The 18,922-nt window shown below is 37.4% G+C and overlaps 1 protein-coding gene across 1 annotated transcript in view; it reads left to right on the top strand.

Moving 5' to 3' along the window:
- Positions 1–5,385, top strand: part of FMN1 (formin 1) — a 197,426-nt gene extending 192,041 nt beyond the window's left edge. Inside the window, exon 17 of the mRNA XM_054971273.1 lies at positions 1,195–5,385. Within this exon, the coding sequence (XP_054827248.1) occupies positions 1,195–1,239 (45 nt within the window). The 3' untranslated portion in view covers positions 1,240–5,385. The remainder of the gene's footprint in view (positions 1–1,194) is intronic.
- Positions 5,386–18,922: the final 13,537 nt, after the last annotated feature.

Here is an 18,922-nt window from a genome sequence, read left to right as displayed (position 1 = left end):
TTTTCCAGTGGAATAATGACAGTGCAATATTCACAAACTAAGGGGGGTGGGCTTTGTCCAAGCTGTCCCTGTACAGTCCTTTGCTGGGAAAAAAGAGCATGCCTGAAAATCCTAAATGCTGCCTCAGTTTTGTCACCTCTCTCTAACTCATCTGTGCTTGTATTCCTAATAATTCCACAAACTATGTTTATGGTTTTGTGTTTCCAAGGAATCCATTTCGTATTTCTGAAGTAGGAAGGAACAGATTGAAAACCTAGCTAATAGGACAATTTTCTGCCTGTGCCATTCTGTTTATCTATGAATGAGTCTCATTTGCTGCATTTTCTTCAGTCTAGGCTGCCATTTTTTTTCCATGTGTGTAGACAAATGGAAAATTCTTTTGCTGTACATGGATGCAATCAATATTGGTTAGCCAGATTAAGGCAGTTTCAATTTAGCAGCAATATGCATAAAAGAAATTATTAAATCATGACAGATTGTAAAATATGAAGAGCCAAAGTTAAGGATGATATGGTCGTTTGACAGTTTTATAAGAAAGAATAGCAGAGGTCATTAACTTTTGCCAATATTGGCTGCAGTCCGGGAATTCCAGCGTGCACACATTTCTCCAAACAAGCAGAGGCTTCTTTTCTGCAGTCGAGAGTGCTGTCAGCAAATACAATGAAGAATATCCACCATACTCTCTATCTTTCCAAGGAAGAGAATGGGAAGCACCTACACACAGATAACACCTATACTTTTTCTACTTTTGTTGCTCTGTTGTATTCCTCTGCACACACACAGAAAAACCCTCCTTTGTGTTTGCATTTAACATTACTAGGTTTTTTTTAAAAAATACAATATTTCCTAAAATTAATATGAAAGTTCTTCCAGACCACAGCTGTAGTTTTTTGCAGTGTCTTTGTGATATATAAAGGAGTGAATTAGTGCCAGTAGGACTGGGGATAAGAGTCCTAGAATTAAAGAAAACGTTTCCCAAGACTCTAAATATGTCTGTATTGAAATTTGCTATCTTTTTCATGATATGGTTCTCCAGGAGTTAAATTTCTGAAAGGAAAAAATGCCTTACATCTACTCTGGTTTCGAACTGCTCCATTCTTCATGTCTTTTAGACCACATATTCTTTGCAATTTGAGAACAGATGGAAAATTAAAGAAAAGAATGATAATAAAGTTCCTTTTTCTTAAACAACAGAAAGAAAGACTACGTCAGAAAGAAGCCAGTGTGACCACCAACTGAAAGAAGACACATGAAAATAATGACAGTGTGACTTAATACCTAGCATGATGCTTCGTTCTGCCCATTCCCTAGGGAGCGCCTTACTTTAGATGTTATGGAGTTCTGCTTTGCTCTTCTTTTCCTCAGACAATCCTCAAAAGACTTCTCAATCCCTTGGCTTATACAGAAGAGGGAGCACAAAGAACTTTGTTTACATGTGAATTATGAAGAGTTTTGTATAACATTTCCCGTATGTGGCTTTAAATGCAGCTCTTTTCTTGGGGATTGAGTGCTCTATGCAAAATGCACAAGTTGTTGAAGGAGGTCAAAATCAGTAAGTGAGGCAATGAATTTACAGAGTTTTATGTTGGGTACAAAAGAGGTGTGAGATAGCTCCGACATGTCTCTTGCACCTTAAATTCATAGGCTGCCACATTTATTGAGTGCAATATTTGTTTTAAATGATTTTGATAGCATCCAAATGATTATTACCTTCATGAAAAATGTGGAAACTTAAGTGCATCAGATGTATTCTGTATTTTATTACAAATATTTTTAATAGGAACCTCTATCTATGCTATAGAAGTGGATAGTACTGTTTTGCACATGTGGAGAGATGAATAATCTCACTATCTCTGATCCTGCTGAGTAAGTTGTAGATAAGATATACCTTGTGCATTAATGAATGGTTCATGTTTTGTTCCTTGTGTTCTCTTCATGTTGTCTAATGGAAGAAGGAAGACTTTCCATGTCAACATGAAGTTAATTTAGCCATGCTCAAGAACGCTTTATTTATAATCAGCCATCTGCAGATAACATGCATTTCTATAAGGTCATATATTTATTGTTAACCAATGTCAAAGCATATAATCTTTCATAGTCAGTACTTGATTTTAGAACATGTTTTCATCATTCTATACACACACACACATCTGTACATACATTATTCATATTCACTCTGGTATATTGCCTTTGAATAGAAAGAGAACTTTAGTCTCTTCTTATGGTACTAAACAACTGGTGAAGTGTCATTTAGAATCTCTCCGATTTGTCTAAGTATGCCTCACAAAAATCTTACTTTAAGAGAGAGAGATCAATCCTTGACATGGAGATATGATCCAGTAAAATAGGAAGATGATGACTGATCAAAGGGAATTCAGAATGAGGCAACAAATAACTATTAGTTGATTCAACTATTACAGAAAGTAGGTAGCATTAAGAAGATGACCCAGGGTTCTGCACTTGAGAGGAGACTCTAGAAACCTACTCCCCCCCCCTAAATAGTGCCTAATTTTACATTGCTACCCATGCTCACTTGCTTACAATCTACTCTCGTTCTCTGTCTTCTTCCCCTCAGCTGCTACCTCTGCTGTAGAATATTTTTTGCATGTCTGAAGGAATGATCTCCTCATAAGAAGTGTCCATTCTTTTGATTCAGATCTACTGTGCACAATTGTAAGCACAAAGTGGTGTTTCTGGATAGGGTGGGGCCTTTCTCCCCTGATCAACCCCTGCAACCCCCACCCTCCATCTTTCAGTGATAACAGGAGAAAAGCTGCTTAGTCAGATTCAACTGCCTACATTAGTCCTGCCATTGGTCTTGAAATCCATCTGTAATAAATATGATTTTCTCTTCATGTAAAGTGTATGGACACATCAGATCTCTAAAGTAAATATTATGTACATTCAGTATATGATGGTCACTGTTATGCCACCTTTCGGTGTATTTTCTCTCATAATTTTGGTCTTATTGCTACAACGTGAGATCTATGCCACTCAACTCTGTATTCTTACGGCCTCAAAATCATTCCCTCATCTTCTTTTATATAAAAATATTACATTAGAAGTTCAGTCCCAAGTAGAATTGCACTGTTCCAAGCCCATTGGTTTTAATTGATTTAAATGGTGTAACTCTGCTTATGATCACATTGCTAGTCATCCAAATATTCCTAGGCTGAAATAGGATTCAAAGAACAATGGTAATGAATGGAGTATTGTAAAATTAAATTGAGAAAAGAAAACAGAAGAGAAGGGAATTTTTTTCTCTATAGGGTAAGTAAAATTAGAATTAATAAGAAGCCTAGGCAAGCTTGATGTAAGTTATTAAATATAACCTGGTTCTTAAATGCTTTTCATTTACTGTTACAAGAAATTAATGTATAACTATCATTTGAAAGATTTAATATGTAGATTCTTTTTTATGTTATCCAAGCAGAATTAAATGGAAAATTTCTAACAATGCAATCGTAAGTAGAATTGCACTCTTCCTAAATCCATTAAAATCAATGGGCTTAGGGAGGGTGTAACTTCTGTTGTAAGACTACCATTCAACTACCCTCCACAGAAATGTTCAGGCAGTTAATGAAAACATAGGGGATTCTCTCCCATGTGGAAACCTAGGATACCTCATTGATCTTACAATTTTCCATATTGAAGGAAAGCAAATTCCAAAACTTGATACTCTGTTTTCCTTTGCAAGATACACAGAACTTGGGATAGTGTAACATCATTCTTTGATTGACTTAGATTGGTTTAGGATTGGGCCCCTGAGTGATGTACATCTTTTTGTGTGATTGCTTTTAGTCTGCACAACAAAACTGTAATAGAAATGTGGAGTAGGAAATATATCCATAATTCCTAATAATATACTTTATGTAGCTTTCTGTTTAAAGCATTTATAAGCAGCTATACTACTATTATATCAGCTGATAAAGAGTTGGGCCAAGTGACCTATACTTTCACAAGAGATGTAATTGTAAGAAGAGGAGGACTGAATGCTGTCCTTTACTTGGTTTTCAGAGAGGGACAAACCAAAGAGTTAGATAGAAAGGTCAGAAACCTGTTTACTTTTTGCTCTTTACTACCCAGGCACTATCCTTTGATGTGTAGAATGCTATTCTCAGGGACTTCCTCTTCATGACATCTCATCTTCCTCTCTTTGTCACACTCTCCACTTCTTTCTCTTGGCATCATGGATGCAGGACCACCCATTCTGCCATCCATTGGCATCCTAAGACTAGACAGCTACATAGAGACCTATCTCTCACTTTCCTTTCATGTACAGAGTTCCAACAATAAAGAACTCTTATTTCTTTTCAATGGTTAACCAAGGCTCTGAGTGTAGGTTTGTTTCTGTCTTACATGTACACTACAATGCAGGCTCCCACATTCCATGTTTCTCTGCTTACTATGCATCTCTGTTGACCATAATGAATTCTGTGTTCTTGCAAATTCTTTTCAGCAAAATACCACTCTGAAACACCACTTTGATTGTCAGATAAGCCTCTCTGAAATACATGACCAATATAAATGGTGGTGTTACTGACTGATCTTAATATTATATGCTAGCAATGAAAGAGTATTATCATTGGCACCAATCCAAAACATAGTAGTTCCATTTAAAATAATCTAATGTATGTTATAAAATTCTTGTGTGGTATTTGGAAGGTATGTTATATAAAGATTAAATAGAAAGATAAGAAAGCATATGAAGTGTCTTTAGCACCTGATCCACAGTCTAGATCTTGTAGGAGAGGTTCTGGTACTGATTGCAGTCCAATGAAATTAAGCCTTTTTAAGATCCGTTGATTGAAGCCGGGAAAATTAATACATATTTTCTCTTTGAAAATGTTGTAATTTAAAGAATAATTTTGGCTGTTTCATATCCTCTGGGTTTACTTTCCTCCGCTCTCATCTTTCAGGCATGTGTAAGGAGAAAATGGTTGAAGTCAGGAGACTGTGTGAGAGAATACACATGACCATTTACAAATTGCATGTAGCCTTTTGGTAAGCTGATTATTCCTGCTATTTGCCATCAGGTGGCATGGAGAAATTTATCACATTTCTGCATCTTATCAGAAGTCTAGGGAAGCAGGAGAGTTGTAAGATTCTCTATAATGCAAAACAGGACAATACAGACAGGTATTCATTAGTTAAGTTGACTGTTGTGACAGATTACTGCGCGGTTGGTTGTTGTCTGTATTTGTCCTGTGTAATGTCTGAGCACCTGAGATGGACAATTCTGAAAATACAAAGAATGGTATTTTTACATGTGTTCTTGCTTTCTTTCAGTGTCTTAAAGATATGAATAGGGGAAAGGAATATTACAATTTATGCTTAGAAAAGACCAGTATCAAAAAGCATCATGACCAGTATCAAAAAGTATCAAAAGACCAGTACTTCATTCAATTATAACTAGCTATGTTTAGTCAGAAACGCTAATAAAAAATGTAATACTGCAGAAATGCACGTATTTTATATTTTGAGACTGAGAGGATAAACCTTATATTGTTATTACTTTGTAATGTTTTCAAAATGGAATAGGTTATTTTACATATTTAGGAGATATTTTAATAATTAAATTATATGCTTTTGGATTCAAAGAACCCATAGCACATGAAGAAAGTGGTGGGGAGATCATGATTTCGTCCTGCTTTTCATCAACCCCTGTAATCACTGCTTGCAAAGCATTACTCCAGAAGGCTGGGAACTCTCCAGAGTGACTCCTTATGGTGATGGAAACAGAAGAAATCTGTGACATCCACACACAAAAGCTCAGTTCAGACTTAACACAGAACAGTGATCTAAATGAAATAACTGGTTAGTGTGGTTATCCAGAAACAGGCAACTCCAATAACTATGGCTAGTTAAAGTACATGAAACTACAATCCAAAATCATGGTTTGAAGTTGGTTTATTAACTGCAGTTAGTTGTAGCTATGAATTTGCTTGATGTAAAAACATGGACAGCCTGGCTTAATCCTTGTTTCTTCCTCACTTCCTCTCTTGGGATGAAACTAGCATTTGCTCAGGCAAACCAGGATTTGAGTGATCATCTGCACGCCAAATCCTAGTTTCATAAAATAACCAGCTGAAATAAACTGTAGTTGTGTTACATCTGAACTGAGACACACACCTAAGCAGAAAAGCCTTCTACTCATGTAACAGGATCTCTGGATCCCAGATATCATTTTATACTGTGATAATGGATATATACAATATTATAATTGCTTTACCATGGCTAAACTGACTTTTTATATTGTACTTCAGAGCATCTAAAGTTATATTTTTAATAATATTAGTATTTACAAAATGTTGGAAATGGTATGTTAGATGCAATATAATACTGAGGATCAATGAATGTATTGGCACTGGTGGAATCTAAAAACAGCAAAAAATCAAAAGTGTAGTGTATGCATTTCTTGTAAACAATGCTGAGTAAAATATGTAATCAAAAAGGGAGCCCATACTTTGGAAATCCAGTTGGTCTTTAAGGTGCTATTGTGCCCCGATCTTGCTCTTTGATTGCAGACCACCTGACACAAAAAATTGTTATCACATATAGTTGAAATATGTCACATTTGGTACACTTATGGGTTTTGGAGGTGATTTTGAAGGTCAAGTGAACTAGTTATCTGCCAGTGCTGGAGTCTCTTGGGCTCCAAACTATATCCAAAAGATGTTAATCTGGTTTCCTCTTGAAATTTTCTAGGGAAGATGTATCCATAACTTGTCTTGACAACTTTTTAAAAATCAAATTATTTGCCCTGCTGCGACAAGGACCTAGAGTTCTTTCCTTTGGTGATGTACAGTTTTCATTTTTCTTTACATCAGACTTTTAGATGTTTGAAATTGCTATACTCACATTATTTTTTATTTTTTAAAGATTTTATTTAAAAGAAAAGATAGAAAAATAGAAAGTGCATAAGAAATTATACAAGTACTACATTTGAATTTAATTAGGCTAATAAAAAGTTATATTCAAGGTATATTCAGAGTAAACAACAACACAACTAACTTATATAATAGCTCTCATTCCCTCTCTTTAGTTGCTTATACCCAAACTTTAGTATCAATAATTTTAATCAATTATTTCTCCTGTGTTTTATCTTTATATCACCTTAATTTACCTTAGTTTTAACCTAAGTAGTCAAAGAAATCTTTCCATTTTTTTCCAGAATGCCACTATTGGTCTATTGTGCACATAAGAAATTAATTTGGCCATTAATGCACATTCATAAATCTGGTCTATCCACTCCGGCATGTCAAGGCATAATTCTGTTTTCCATTTCACTGCATATAGTACTCTTGCAGCTGTCACCATGTCCTGGAAAAGGTTTCCCTGTTCTTTTGTTACATTATTTGGTAAAATGTTTAATAGCATTTTTTTTGGATTTAGCTCAGACCTGAACTTGAGAATCTTCTGCATCTCTTCATTTATCTTTATCCAATATCTTCATGCTTTCTTACGAGTCCACCACATATGATAAAATGTTGCGTCTGTGCATTGACATTTCCAACACTGTCCACTATAGTCCTTAGACTCCTTACCAGTTCTTGCAATGTCTTTAGGGATAGTATACCATCTAAAAAACATTTTATACCAGTTCTCTCTTAACAAATGACAATCTATAAATTTAATGTCTTTAGTCCATAGATCTTCCCACTGGTTCATAGGGATAGTTTCTCGAAAGTTTTTTCATCCATTTTAACATACAGATTTTAACTTGTTCCATTTCTGTGTGGTGTTGCAATAAAATTTAGTAAATTTTCCCTAATAGATGCGTCAGGTCACTTATTCATAATTCAAATTCTGTTTTTTCTCTTAAACTGCTGCCTTCTTTAAAAGTTTGTTCTTTGAACCTTGATACTATTTGGTGATACATCAATCATAGAATATTTTTACCTTGAGCTTGGATTTCTTGCCATGTTTTCACACTTCCTTGCTTGTCTATCATAGATTCGCAACTGAGCTGATCGATTCTATTTCTGGTGGCAGCATCACAATGAGCATTTATTGGCGACATAAGTGGCAAGACATCTGTGGTGGGCTCAGTCTATTTCTGCACTGAAGCCATGTTTTAAGTAGTCCATCTCTTAATATATGGATCCCGTCCTGCTTTTGAATGGATTTCAGTGATTTCTTAAGCCATAAATAATTTATGAATGCCCTCTTTAGTATCCATTATCTCCAATTTGATGTGTCTTCTACTTAGATTTATAATCCAATCTGTTATCCAAACCAATGCTGCCACTTGACAATACAGTTTGATATTTGGTACTGCTAGTCCAAATATCTAACAGTGATTAATCCCATCGCTGTTAAACCCACTTGGCAGTTGCAGCAACACTGTGGTAAAAGGGAGTTATACTGTGAGCTTAGTATTAGACATTTTACTGCATACCAAATCCTACATGGATATATTCAACCACCACATACACACCATTTTAGTGTTTTGAATAATCTTGAGTTGGTTTCTGATGCCATCATCTGTCAGCCAATCTCCCCCCACGCACGCACGCACATGCACACACACACTTTCTGCCTAATATAGATTAAATAGGCTATACTTCTGGAATGTAGGGAAGATGTACTGCATCAGTTTATGCTGGGTAAGCTCACACAAGCTTTCAAGTTAATACAGAACTCCTTATCAGGAACTCCTTCTCAGGCTAATTCAAAATCAGTACAAAGTGTATCTTTTACTTTTTGGATGCAGCTCACTAGCAGGTTGTTGAAGTATTAAGGTTTTGGTGGTAATCACTGGGACCACATTATCAGCCAAACATTTCAGGAATGTGTTTAACAGAACTTCATTGAGCATGTTTGAAATTTGCTAACAATTCATTGGTGAATGCAAATGAATTTCAACCTCACTGACATGTGCAGGTTAGATCAAAATATTCAGCTGTATTGAATCATCTTCCTCCTTGGCATGCACTGAACACATTCTTCAGTGCTTGAATAAGTACACATAAGCAACTCTTCTCACATGGTATGTTATAAAAACCACATAAACTGTAAGAAGGTCAAGAAGAGACTGATAGTTCCTCTTGCGGGGAACACCAGCAAACAATAAATAATTCCTTAGTTTAACATTGCTTAGGACATGGAAGGACTGCATGGGTTAGAATGAAAATGCATCTTCAGATGGAGGGCTGAAGCTAATATGGCAGTTGTAAGACCCAATTCTCTGAGTCACTGTGTTGATTCAAGAGCTCACCAGACTGGGTGTGTGAATCCTGGAATGCAGTGGGAATGTTTTCCCTGCCTAGTTCAATCAGGAGTCACAGGGGCTTGTTCAGGTGCTATATTCATTATAAAAAGATCAGAAAAGAGCCAAACACTGGATCTCTTACTAGCTATGGAAGCGCCAGCTATGGAGCACATGTCAGTGCTTTTCTTAATTTGCAACAGACACAAACTATTTTCCAAGGGGAAAATGTGGAGTTCCAAAAGAATATCTGTGCCAATCAAAACTTCAGGTCATGCCAAAGTTGTATTATTTATTTATCTACTTCATTTATACCCCATCTTTCTCCCCAATGGGCACACAAAACATTTACATCATTCTTCTCTCCTCCATTTTATTCTCACACCAACCCTGTGAGATAGGCTAGGCTGTGGGGTGTGTGACTGGCTCAAGGCCACCCAGTGAGTTTCCGTGGCAGAGAGGGGATTTGAATCTGGTTCTTCCAGATCCTAGCCTGACACTCTAACCCCCACAGTACATTGGCTCTCTAGTATGTTAACTGATGTTCAAAGTCATTGATACTTTTAAAAGTAAAAACGTGCTGTAGCAGCATGCACTATAATACAAATTACCATCACATACCAAATTATCCTTTAAAAAGCTCTGGTACAGGTGAACTCTCATAGCTCCATCACAGAGATACACCAGAAGTGCTGGGCCGGCTTGAACATCTATGGTCACTAATTGAGTGCAGCATTAAGTGGAGACTGGCATGTGACTCTGTCACACATCTAGTTTGGAAAGTACAAGAGGTTTCAGATGAAAAGTGCATTACGAGAATCCAAGTGAGCATCACTTTGACCCTCCTCATTCAAAGTCTCATAATACACTTTTTTTTCCAATTGAGACATCTTGTACTTTATTTTTTGTTGTTAAAGAGATTTTTCCTTTTTTTTCTCCACACAAGTTTTCCAAGCAGAGAGAAAGAGGCTTTCCCAGCAGTGTGGGTTGTCTGATGCTCCTCTGGGCATGCTGAGGGCTTTGTCATTCTCTTTCTCTGGAGCAGAAAGGCAGCTGAGCTGCTTCCCTGAGTGGGACTCCGTGGGAGAAGCAAAAAGGATCACAGCTCAAAGTGAGGAAGAGACTCTCCCCCACTTGCCAGGGACAGAATGTCATTGAACAGTCTAGTAGGTCTTTAAGCTGAACTCACATCTTGCTAAAAGAATTACTGAGGGAAGGTATATTAAATACTCTGAGCACCTGTAAAAAGCACTTACATAAATACTAAGAAGGATTATTATTAGTAAAGAAATTATGCTTTGATATTTGAGAGGAGAATGCATATATACTGTATGCATATATACTTTTATTACATATTTTATTTCTCTTCTATCTGTGTGCAGCTTGTGACAAGGTTATAAATCTCTGATGTGGATTACAGATATGTGAGTAGTCACTATAAGCTGTGTGTATGATGCTCCACAGACTTCAAAAATCATAGAAACGTTAAAATGTGACTGGACAACCAGACGGAGGCATTGGCGAAGTCAGAGCCTCACACGCTGAATCAGTAGGATTAGCAAGTACTTAACTTTGGCTGAATCATGACACCACACAAATTACCATTTAGGAATATTTTGAGGGGAGAAATCAAGGTTCTTTGACCCTAAGTACCATTGTGTATCATTGAGATTCTTCAGGTAAATCCGCTTTAAAGTTTGTCTGATTTGAAATCTTGTTAAAAGGGCCTAAGAGTTACTGCCCCACTAATAAATACTTTTACCAGCACACGGCATTGCTGATTGTGATGTGGAAAGCAATAAAAAAAGAGAAATGTTAAGACTGAAAAATTAAAGAATAACCATTACATCTCACTCCACTGGAGGATAATTTTTTCCCAGAAAAAATCCGCCCAAATACTAAAATAAGCTAATTAGCTCATGCTAAGTTTTCCTTTTCAGTGTTTTACTATATGTTTCTTTTGATTTGAACATCTAATTTTGTTGGAAACCTCAAGATCAATTTGTAAAACTGCTTCTATTTTTAAAAGACAGACTTATAGCACCATTGTAAATAACAGAATAAGTTTTCCATAATATTACTGCTGTTCAGAATGTCAGATGTATTTTTATATGCTAAATATCTTGCTTCAATCATGTAGAATTCTGTATTAAAATAACTGTATCTAAATATTAAGTTTTACTAACCCTGATGCAATGAAAACTTTTTATGCTCTAATATTATTTATTTAAAATCATAGAATATAAAATTTTGATTATGTGGGCAGGAGACCTAAAACATAAAGCTTTCAAATATAAATTTGCAGATATTTGCAGATATTTCATAATTACCAGTTTCATTAATGACTGATCCATTTTCCATTTTTGTAGGCCAGTCCTATGCCTTGTTATACACATCTTGGTCCTAGCAGGGAAGCGTTTCAACTTGTTAGCTCTCAGTTAACATACGATATTCCAATTTGAATTACAGTTCTATCAATCACTCATAAATTAAGAATCGGAAATTAATAATTTTCTTGAGTTCCTGTGAGAACCTAAGCACCTATAATGATCACTTAAAAACAGGTCCTGCTTGTTCTCTCACTATCTAAATAACATGTATCAGTAAGAGTCTTAATATGTGAAGACCCCCCAGATACAAAGGTACTCACCTGTCTTACTTTGAACTGTGGAAGCAGGTTGAAGCTACACACCAAAGAACATGCCTTTGCTTTAAATAGCTTTTTCTCAGAATCAGGCCACATCTACTAACACAGTCCATTTCGTTTCTGTATATTTGTTTTAACTGTTATTTCTGACTCAACAAGAAATCGTTTGCTTTTATAATAGAAATAGTAATAGTAATAGTTAATTCCAATGACAGTTTGACGACTTTGCTGTGTTTTAAAATTCAATCAACAATAACATGTAGAAATTCACACAAGGGCTCAAATACTACAGCCCGTTCCATTGTCTAGTATCTGTGGCAAAATAATTGCTTCAAGAAGTAAAAGTGTGCCAAGATCTTGCGGGGAAGCAAAAATGTAATCCTTCTGTGAGTTTTTATTCTATCCTGCCTTGTTTCTTAAACTGCCTAATCCTATGCTTGTTTACTCGGAAGCAAGACCTACGGAGTTCAATCTGAGTCCATTGAATTGCTCAGTCCTGAGGCCACATACTGGAAGGTTGCAGTCCATACATTGGCAAGCTAATACAATGTAAAGGTTCTTTACAATAAGTCAGCAAAACTAGGCATGGAGGAATGCAAGAAGCATTTTGGCACTTGGTGATAGTCACAGTTATGGGGAGGAGGTGTTGGACATTGCCCAAGAGGCTTGTGATAGCAATCTCATAACACATCTAGAAAGGGTATACTTTCATGAAGCAAATAGAATTAACTTCCTAAAATTAATTAACAGCGTATCCAGTGATTTCTACCAATGCTGCATTTTTCGAAGCTTTGTTAAATTTTCAGATAAAGCCAGAATTGTATTCTGCAGTTTGCATTCTCCAATCCACAGATGTAATCTGGCCAAACTTAAGCTTCAGTTATGGATAATAAGGCAGCATTTAGTTGAAAACATATCTGTCTTTTAAAAAAAAAAGATTCCTGGATTCTACTATACCTCGCTCCAGTGTGTAGGTCTTATGGTATGAGTTACCAATGAATTTCCCAGTTCCCATGTGCATTGTTGTTCTAGTGTTTGTTTGGGGAGGAAAAGTGAATGTACGGTTCACGCCTTAACCTTGTCAAGTTCTGACCTCAGCAGCTCAGGCTGACACCATACAAATGCTGAAAGGAAAGGGCACAGCCAAAATTAATCATAAACATTAACCATAAAATATTACTGTTGACCTCGCAAAGCGGCAGCCCTCTAGGAATAACATCCTGCTTCTTAAAAAAATAACATCCCTCTCCAACTGTGAAGAGCAGACGGTCTCGCCTATGCGTGACTGACATCCTGACCTTTTGCCTCAGGGAGCAATGCCCAATTCTAACCTAAAGGGTAAGAGGCACTCTGACTGAGTTTCAAGTGACTGATGTTCTGCCCCCAAACATGTCCTTGTTTAAACTTCAGTTGCACTTCCTTCCAGGGTCGGCCCTGCCCTTGGACACAGTAGACCACAGCTTGATGGAAACTCCAAGTAACTTGCATACAAATCAAACACACAGACCCCTGACTCCAGTTTGGAGAACTTTATCCATATAGAAAGGATTTATGACTCTTCCCACTTGGATGCAGTATTTAGGATGTGAGTATGTTTGTTTGTCTGTTTATAGAATCATAGGGTTGGGACCTCTAGTCCAACCCCCTGCACAATGCAGGAAATTCACAACTGCCTTCCCCCCAACACACCTCCAGTGAAGATGGCAAAACACCATCAGGATCCCTAGCCAAAGGATCCCTAGCTAAACTGGCCTGGGGAAAATTGCTTCCTGACTCCAAAGTGGCAATGGGCATTACCCTGGGCCACGAGAAAGAAGCACTAATGCAACCCTTCCTGCCCTCCCTCTCGTGATCTGCCTAGGTTGACAGAATCAGCATTGCTGTCAGATGGATCTAGCCTCTGCTTTAAAACCTCCAAAGAAGGAGAGCCCATGCTTGTTCCTCTGAAGGACCACTCTATCAGGAAGCTCTTTTTAATGTTTAGCCAAAAACTCTTTTGATTTAATTCCAGCCCACTGGTTCTGGTCCAACCTTCTGGGACAACAGAAAACAACTCTGCACCATCCTCTATATGACAGCCCTTCAAGTACTTGAAGATGGTTATCATATCACCTCTAAGTTGTCTCCTCACCAGGCTAAACATACCAAGCCCCTTTAACCTTTCCTCATAGGACTTGGTCTCCAGACCCCTCACCATTTTCATTTCCCTCCTCTGGACATGTTCTAGCTTGTTGTCTATATCTTTCTTAAATTGTGGTGCCCCAAACTGAACACAATACTCTAGGTGAGGTCTAACCAGAACAGAGTAGAATGATACCATCACTTCATGAGATCTGGACACTATACTTCTGTTGATACAGCTCAAAATCGCTACCACATCACACTGCTGACTCAGTGGGCTCAGACTGGAGTAACTCTGCTTAGGATTTCACTGTAAGACCCCTAGATCCTTTTCACACGTACTACTTTCAAGACAAGTCTCCCCCAGCCTATAATTATGCATTTGACTTTTCCTACCTAAATGCAAACTTTACATCTATCTATGTTGAATTCACTTTATTTGTTTTAGCCCAGTTTTCCAGCCTGTCAAGATCATCCTGTATTCTGTCTCTGTCTTATACTGTATTTGCTACCCTTCCCAATTTAGTATCATCTGCAAATTTAAGAAGCATTCCCTCTATTCCTTCATCCAAATCATTTATAAAAATGTTGAACGGAACAGGTCAGGACCGAACCCTAAGGCACTTCACTTGTCACTCTTGTCCAAGAGGATGAGGAACCATTAACAAGCACTCTTTTAGTGTAATATGTCAACCAATTACAGATTCACCTGACAATAATAGGATCCAAAGCACATTTTACCTACTTGTCAACAAGGATATTATGTGGACCTTATCAAAAGCCTTACTGAAATCAAGATAAACTATGTCTACAGTATTCTTTTGATCCAGCAAGGTAGTAACTGTCTCAAAAAAAGAGAGAGAGATAAGATTAGTCTGACATGATTTGCTCTTGAGAAGCCCATGCTGGCTCTTACTAATCACAGCCATCCTTTCTAAATGCTGAAGGACTGACTGACGATTTGTTCTAAAACTTTTCCATGTATAGATGTCAAGCTGACAGGTTGGTAGTTACCTGGATCCTCCTTTTTTCCCTTCTTGAAGATGAGGAAGATTTGCCCACCTCCAATCTTCTGGCACCTCACCTTTCTAGCAGACTTTACGAGAACATCTCTCTGAACCTATTCCTTACAACACAGCTCTACTGCCTGAGTAAAAAGCCCCCCCCCCCGAATAATACAGTTTTGCAAAGTTTGCAGAAAACCAAGAGATTGGGGGCTTTCCTGACCTCTTCAGGCAGGGCATTCCATAAGGTGTAGGCTACCACAAAGAATGTGCATGTGTGGACAACAGTTTATTTTGCCTATTTGCAGGGCAGTATCTGCAGAAGGCCCTGTTGAGATGAGTGAAGCTGCCATGGCAGAGCATAGGGGGAGAGGAGAGGCAGTCCATGAAGGGCTTTGCATCTGATGGTCAGAACTTTGAAGTGAGCCCAGTAACTGATGGGCAGCCAATGGAGAGATTTTTGAATGGGAATAATATGCATACTCCTCCTAGCTCTGCACAATAATTGAGCAGTAGCATTCTGTACCAGCTGGACTTTCTGATTTGACTTTCAGGGGAGACCTGTGTAGAGTGCGTTACAGTTGTCTAGTGTTAATGTTACCGTGGCCTGAATCCAGGTGACCAGATTGGCCATGTCAAGGTAAAGAGCCATCTTCCAGTCTAGACTGAGTTGGAAGGAAGGCTTTTTTGCAGCTTATTGTTTCTCCAGTTTGGTTACCATGTTTCTTGTAACAGAAAAGAGCAATAGTCCAGTAGCACCTATAAGAGGTATCCAGTCACGTCTGCTATTGTCATGCAACAGCTTTTGTCATTCTGCATCTGAAATCACACTCCAAGATATAAGGACAGATGGACTCCTATCTAGTTGTGAGCTGTGAAGTGAGTTGAAGAAGTGAGCTGTGGCCACTACCACTAATTTTGTTCATTTTATAAGCGCTACTGGACTCTTGCTCTTTTCTACTGCTACAGACAGTTTAACATGGCTACTCATCTTGATGTATCTCCATGTTTCTTGTGATAGGGATTTCTGTGCCTTTATTATATATATATAACAAGCAGAATTTCCTTTTGGTCTGTTTCATTTGTGGTAGGGCATCTATTAGCTTCTATTGTCAGTACCACCTTGAGTCTGTTATTTATAGTCTATAAATAACATACAATAAAATAAATACTAAATTAACTTCTTAATCCTGGAGAGCAGCACAAAGCAGGTATGATTCCCCTACCAAGGGGCTTTTTGTCTGCTATTACCTTTAATTGCCTGAAGACATTACCCAGTAACTTGGCTGAAGCTTAAGCACTTGTGCGTCTGATCAATGCCTGGACAGAGACCTCCTGGCAACCTTATGTATGCTATGTTGAGTTTCTATGATAGAAAAATAGGGAATATGATGATAAGGAATAAATGAAAGTACAAATAATATCATTTCCAAATATAACTTTTGGAAGAGATTCCTACTCATTGATGCATGCTTAAATATTTCACATGAAAATCTCATACGTATCATTTCCTCCAGATACACTGCACCTAGGCCATCAGAGTACTCCTATTAATAAGATCCTGCTGGAAAACCATACATCTTTTCATATATTTCTCCTCATGGGGTTCATTCACTGCAGGTCAGTGGAAATTGTGGGTAGGGCCTGGTTGTAACTGTAACACCCCAGAAGTACTCAAAACAATTTGTAGCCATGAAAATAAAAGTCTCCAGCAGCTGCTACTGCCAAATGAAGGGAACCAATTAATGCATCTTTCAACTCCTGTCCTTTAATATAATTTTAACTTACTGTTACAGCTTCCAATAATCTTAATGCAAGATGAAAGATTTATAAGAAGCTGGGTTACAGATGCTTCAAATAGCTTCAACTTGAACACAATAAGTCTTTTATTATATGAAGAAAATTGATGATTGTGCCAACCAGAGCTCATTTACTTACACTGCAAACGTTCTAATCAGAACTTTTTCAAAGAGGCTTAATGATTTGACAGTTTTGATGCCACCTTAGTTGCCAATATTTAGAAATCTGTCTTTTGTAAAGACTTTTAAAGGCACTAGAATGTAGAAATCAAAGAGACAATAAATTTTAAACCAATCTTATTGTCTGCAGCCTAAAGTGTTATTAAGATCAAAGTGGAGAAAACATCTGGCATTTGCTTTGCTGCAAAAATTTAGACGCAATCACTTACCATTTCCATCTTGCGATCCACTTGCCAAGTTCTCTCCATCATAGAGGCAGCTTGAACTCTCCTTTATCTTGTGACTACTCTAATTTTGCAAAGCCTAAACTTTTTGTACATCTGGCTTGAAAACAAATAAAATAATAAAAAATTAGAAATACATATTTAATCATTTGTGTTCCCCATCCCTCTGCCCCCCCAAGGGACCTTCACAATCTTTTCAATCCCTAACAGTTACCTAATTAAGTTTTGGTAGTAGAATTGTCTAGCATGTGCTTAAAAGATTTGGGAATTTAAATACCAGCATTCAGTTTCTGGGAATTCTATTCTATCAGTTTATTTAAAACTGCTTTAATCATTCCTGCAATTCTCCCTCTCCTATCTCTCTCTCTTGTTCTCTCTCTGATTCTCATTCTATGTTTTTGGTTTGATTTTGTACCTGGTAACCATCCACTAGAATCATCTCATCTTGGAAATGCTTTCACATTCTGATGTAACTCCTGTGAAGCAGCTAAGATGCAGCTGAAACAGGAAGCACTAATGTTCTTCTATCACATATGAACATCACTAGGAACATTAAGTGCAGTTTATACAGCATATGCCTTCAGTTTCAGCAGTGCTGCTCACTGGGTTTTTCAGAAGTCAGCTACTTTCACACATACTGGATAATGAGAGCTGATTTGGTGTAGTGGTTAAGACTGGCAGGGGTCTAATCTGGAGAACTGATTCCCCACTCCTCTTCTTGAAGCCAGCTGGGTGACCTTGGGTCAGTCACAGCTCTTCCAGAGCTCTCTCAGCCCCACCCACCTCACAGGGTGATTGTTGTGGGGATAATAATAACATAATTTGTAAACTGCTCTGAGTGGACATTAAGTTGTCCTGAAGAGCGGTATATAAATCGAATGTTGCTGTTGCTGTTATTTACAGTCAATTTGTGGTTGATACTGTACATACCTGTATGCTTGCAGGTTATTATTATTATTTATATTTATATCCCGCCCTCCCTGAAAGTGGGCTCAGGGCGGGTTACAACAGAAGATAAAATATACAAGATAAAATCAAAATAAATTAACACAGCTTTCTAATAAAACACCTGCTCACCAAATAAAAACCATATAACTGGACCATATAACCATATAAGCCATTTAACTGGACTTGTGTGAAAGACTAAAGCTACTGTCCAAACCCACTAAATTTATCAAAGAGATGCCTCATCTTCAGGATATCTCTCAGTAGCACAAAGCTTTAACAAATCATTATCAGGATACATTCATTAATACACTAAAATAATATATTACTTCAAGTTCAGGAGTACCACTATAGGATACAGTTAAAGAGCCAGGTTTGTTTGTTTGTGTGTTTGTGTGTTTGTTTGTGTGTTTGTTTGTTTGTTTGTTTGTTTGTTGTCTGCCTTTCTCACTGAGACACAGAACGGATTACACCGTGTGAATCAACAGGATGGAGTATTTTATAAATAAAGTAATAGGATTAGAATTGCAGAAGACTGAAACCAAGCAAAAAGTTGAGACAAACGTGAAACAAAACATAAGTATTAACATGACATGTTAAACGATAAAGAAATTACACAGTAGGATAATAATATAGCAACAGATACTACACACTATACACAATGGTAGAGTCCATAGTCCCTTCCCCTTTTTTAACCACCATGTATGTCCTCCTGAATAATTCAGTTTTGCATAGGACATTGGGAACTTCCCTAACCTTTTCAGAGAGCCCATTCCTAAAGCAGAGGCTGC

This window comes from Eublepharis macularius, chromosome 2 (assembly GCF_028583425.1).
Source record: "Eublepharis macularius isolate TG4126 chromosome 2, MPM_Emac_v1.0, whole genome shotgun sequence".
Classification (NCBI taxonomy): Eukaryota; Metazoa; Chordata; class Lepidosauria; order Squamata; family Eublepharidae; genus Eublepharis; species Eublepharis macularius.
This window is presented reverse-complemented; position numbering and strand designations above follow the sequence as displayed.